Source organism: Penaeus monodon, chromosome 41 (assembly GCF_015228065.2).
Source record: "Penaeus monodon isolate SGIC_2016 chromosome 41, NSTDA_Pmon_1, whole genome shotgun sequence".
NCBI lineage: Eukaryota > Metazoa > Arthropoda > Malacostraca > Decapoda > Penaeidae > Penaeus > Penaeus monodon.
Window position 1 is genome coordinate 5,708,092 of NC_051426.1, and position 5,000 is coordinate 5,713,091.

General features: G+C 31.5%; 1 protein-coding gene across 1 annotated transcript in view; it reads right to left on the minus strand.

Moving 5' to 3' along the window:
* Positions 1 to 1,075: 1,075 nt before the first annotated feature.
* LOC119598620 (ankyrin-3-like) overlaps positions 1,076 to 5,000 on the minus strand; it is a 35,029-nt gene continuing 31,104 nt past the window's right edge. The window contains exons 15-18 of the mRNA XM_037948296.1: positions 4,819 to 4,974; positions 4,560 to 4,687; positions 2,032 to 2,127; positions 1,076 to 1,669 (exon numbers count right to left, since the gene is read on the minus strand). Of these exons, the coding sequence (XP_037804224.1) occupies positions 1,456 to 1,669; positions 2,032 to 2,127; positions 4,560 to 4,687; positions 4,819 to 4,974 (594 nt within the window). The 3' untranslated portion in view covers positions 1,076 to 1,455. The remainder of the gene's footprint in view (positions 1,670 to 2,031; positions 2,128 to 4,559; positions 4,688 to 4,818; positions 4,975 to 5,000) is intronic.

Genomic DNA, 5,000 nt, shown 5'->3' on the forward strand with positions numbered 1-5,000 from the left:
ATACATACATACATACATACATACATAATATATATATATATATATATATATATATATATATATATATATACACACATATGTATGAATGTATGAGGCCGCGGTGGCCGAGTGGTTAGAGCATCGAACTCAAGACTGTCATAACGGCAATCTGAGTTCGAGAGTTCGAGTCACAGGTCGGCGCGTTGTTCCCTTGGGCAAGGAACTTCACCTCGATTGCCTACCTAGCCACTGGATGGCCAAGCCAGCCCAAGTCAAGTGCTGGTCCCAAGCCCGGATAAATAGAGAGAATAATTGCCTAAAAGGTACCACCGGCACTCTCCGTGGAAAGGAACTGGGGACCCTACCACGTACTCACTCCAAGAGCATCACAACATGAAAACTGCAATTAAGTATCATGCTGTGACCACGGCCCCTCAAACATGAGCCTATACCGTTGACAAAAATGTATATATATACACATATATGTATATATATGTATATATATATATATATATATATATATATATATATATATATATATATATATATATATATATATATACACACACACACACACACATAGACACACACATACGTATATATATATGTATATATATGAATATATATACATATATACACATACACATATGTGTGTGTGTGTATATATAATTTCATTTTATACTTACACTTATATTTTTTTCTGTCTTGTGTGTTCCTATATAAAGAAAATATAACGGTCATATATATATATACATATATATATATGGTAGGGTGAAAGAGACCAGGATTTTGGAAGGCAAGGGTTAGAGAGGAGGAGAAGGTTTGTAAGATAATATGTGTACATAATATGAACACACATATATATTATATATATATATATTAAATTATAATGATGACATTCATGGAGATGTTTTTAGCTAATAATTCCTTTTATTATTATTTCGTTTCATTTTACCTCTATTTTTAAAATTAAGTACTTCATTATCAATCTGTTCTCTATTTGTGTAATAAGTGTATTAGAACCAAATGATTATAATGATATTTATTGTTACCTCAAAGCCTAAAGGTATATTGAAAAGGTTAAGTATAGAAAACACACTTACTCACACTTTATTCATAGAAACAATCTGCAATTGAATCCAATTTATGTATCATTAATTACCCACATTTTAAAAACAATTATCATCTCTATTTCTAGCATAATATATTAAAACCAAATTTTTGGAGACTTAACTTATAAAAATAACATAGTTACGCCCACTTTCTAAGGCACTGTGTTGGATACACACACACACACACACACACACACACACACACACACACACACACACACACACACACACACACACACACATATATATATATATATATATATATATATATATATATATATATATATATATATATATATATATATGTTTAAGTGTGTGTGCGTGTTACGCGTATGTGTGCGATTATGAGTGTGAGTGTTTCACATTAACGGAACCAGTTCGTCCAGAGACTTCTCCCTGCATCCACCTCGTAGAAGAGGATGTGCGCCTCCTGGGCCTGCGGAGACTGGACGGGCACCACCTGCTCGTCACTGAACCTGGACCATCTGTCGTCCTTGCTGCAGATGGCGGTGTAGTGGCCGCCGGTCATGGAGCCACGATGGCAGGCCACGGAGCGCAGCTGGTAGCTGGGGGTGCCGCTGAAGAGACCGCAGGAGGCGGGGAGAGGGGAACAGTAGAGTAAAGGGTGTGGGAAAAAGGGAGGGATGGTAGGGTGAAAGAGACCAGGATTTTGGAAGGCAAGGGTTAGAGAGGAGGAGAAGGTTTGTAAGATAAGAGGAAAAAGAGGAGTTTGGACAAAAGGTGGAAGAAGATAAAGGATATATGAGAGAATAAAAAGGTAAGAAGGAAAAAAGTGAGAATGGTATTAGTGACGTCTGAGAGATCCAATTAATGGACGGAAAAACGTGTCTCTGCACTGAAGACAATGAGTCTCATTGAACGTTAGCTTAGTGAGAATGATAATACAACAATAAAACATTGACTACATATTCTTAATTACCTGCGGGATGTCTTGGACAAATAATTCTTCATGTCTGTGAGTTTAACTGGATAGTGTATTGGCGCTTTGTGGATGCTTTTGCTGTTCGGTGAATACCTGAAGTAAAAAAGACGAGGCGATTGAGTTCAGAGATATGTGTGTAAAACAAGCTAAAAGCTTGCATGTTAAAAAAAATCGTTTGCATGGATATGTTGCAGCATGACGGAAGAACAGGCAGAAAAAAACACAAAAAAAACACAAGATCAACATTGTCATCAGATCTGACTACATCAACGAGACACTATTTGACAGCCAGAAATGGTTGAATGTTCTGCTTGAGAAAAATCCTGCAACTGGGCATGTCATTCGAGAAGGCTGCGCTCAGCCTTAAGGTCTCTTATCTTATCTATTCCGCCCATCTCATCTCTTTTTCAATGGTTTCGTGCCTCTGTGTGTGTGTATACCTATGCGTCTATGCGTTCCTTGGTTCCGTCCCCGCGACCAAAGCAAGGTCGGTGACCTTTCAGCACGACCTTCACTTGCCTCCGAGCTCCGTGCCCATACACATCTTTTGTAAGTACTGCCAATGTATTCGCATATAAAACACTTTTGCTTTAATGACAACAAAAAAAATCTGGCATAATTTCTTTTGTAATATAATGATACTAATGGCGGTGTTTCTAAACATTTACAGTCTCCACTTTTTATGAAAGTGAAATCTGACAGCTCGCTATCTAGCAGGCAAACCAGTTGCTTCGGAAGACACCGCCTGGACCTCGAGTAGATTGTGAATGCATTTTGGTGAAATTTGTTCTGAGAATATAATTACCCAAAGGAAATGCCCACTCAACTAAGAATCATTCTGAATGATACAAAGAGGAACTATTTGAATAAGGAAAACCTCAACACACACACACACAGACTATATAATTTTATATATTATTAAAAATATATATATATTAAATAATATATAAGAATATAATTTTTTACATACAACATAAATACAAACACACCACACACACACACACAAAACACACACACAAAAACAACACACACACCCACAACCCCTAAATTATATAATATATATAATTATATATAAAGTATTAAAAATATACATTATATACATATATTATAATATAATTAATATATAATATATAATATATAAATAATATTATAAATTATATATAACACCCCACACACACACACAACTAATAATATATTATAATTATATATATATAATTTTATTATAATATATATATATATAATATAATAATATAAATATTTAAAATATAATATATATAAAGGTATAGATATTTTCAATTATATTATAAAATTTAAAAAATAATAACATGTATATAAAAATAAATAAATATATAATATATAATACATTAATATATATATAATATATATAAATAATTTTAAAAGATTATATTATAATTTTATGATATAATATAACACAGACACACACACACACACACACACACACACACACAATATATATATATATATATATAAATATATATATATATAAAATAAAAACATGTATATACAATATACACTAATATATAAATTTTTAAAATATAATATAAATTTTTAAAATATATTATATATTATAAATATATATATACACACACACACACACCCACACACACACACACACAATATATATATATATATATATAATTTTTATATAATTTTAATATACACATTTTAACATAAAAAACAACAATACACAACCAACACACACATTATATAATATATATATATAATATAATATATATATATAAAATATATAAAATATATTTTTATATTATAATATCACATAAATAATATAAAAATATAAAATAATATAAATAAATAGTTATATATATATAATTATATATAATAATACACACACACACACACACACAATAAACAGATTAAAATATATAATATATATATAATATAAAATATATATATTATAATATTATATTATGCATACATACACAACACACATACACACACACACCACACACACACACACACACACCCCACCAAACACACACACACACATACACACACACACAAACAAATATATATATAATATATATATTATAATATATATATATACATATATATATATATATATATATATATATATATATATATATATATATATATAATATATACACACACACACACATACACACACACATACACCACACACACACACACACACACACACAACACACACAAAACATATATCTATATATATATATATATATATATATATATATATATATATATATATATATATATGTGTGTGTGTGTGTGTGTGTGTGTGTGTGTGTGTGTGTGTGTGTGTGTGTGTGTGTGTGTGTGTGTGTGTGTGTGTGTGTGTGAGTGTGTGTGTGTCTGTGTATGTGTATATTAATTTATATATCCTGAGGATGAGGACAGTAGCTATCAACTCAGTAAAATGATAATTTTCAGTACGCACGAAAATTTGTAAGGTTCACTAACTTTGACCCACCAACATTGATCTCACACTGAAAAAGTAATTTACATACCTATTGAAGTGTATTATAAGAATCTTTGGGAAAACCTCGATAGAAACCTTCCTTGTACATAATTTGCTGTTGCATTTCTTGCAATCCCACGTAATCCGTTGTTCGTCGTAAGCGCTGGCAATCAAGTTCTGGGGAAAGCACACAATAATATGGATACCGGTAACCTTTATATCTAAAAAATCAATTATGCTTTCCATCAATTATTCAGAAACTGCTTTCCATTGACTTTCTGTGCTTGTTCAATACCCTCCTGCCTTACCTGTAACTGGATTCTGTGTTGGTCTGGCTGGACTGTGAGCGTCAACGAAGAGAATATTTCATCTTTTTGCAAAACATCTTTTTTGCATTTCACGCATTTAATCACAGCCTGCTCCTTACCGAAAAATAGGTCACTGAAGGGAGAATTATCTTGATTCTGAAAGACAATGTTATCGTTGTTAT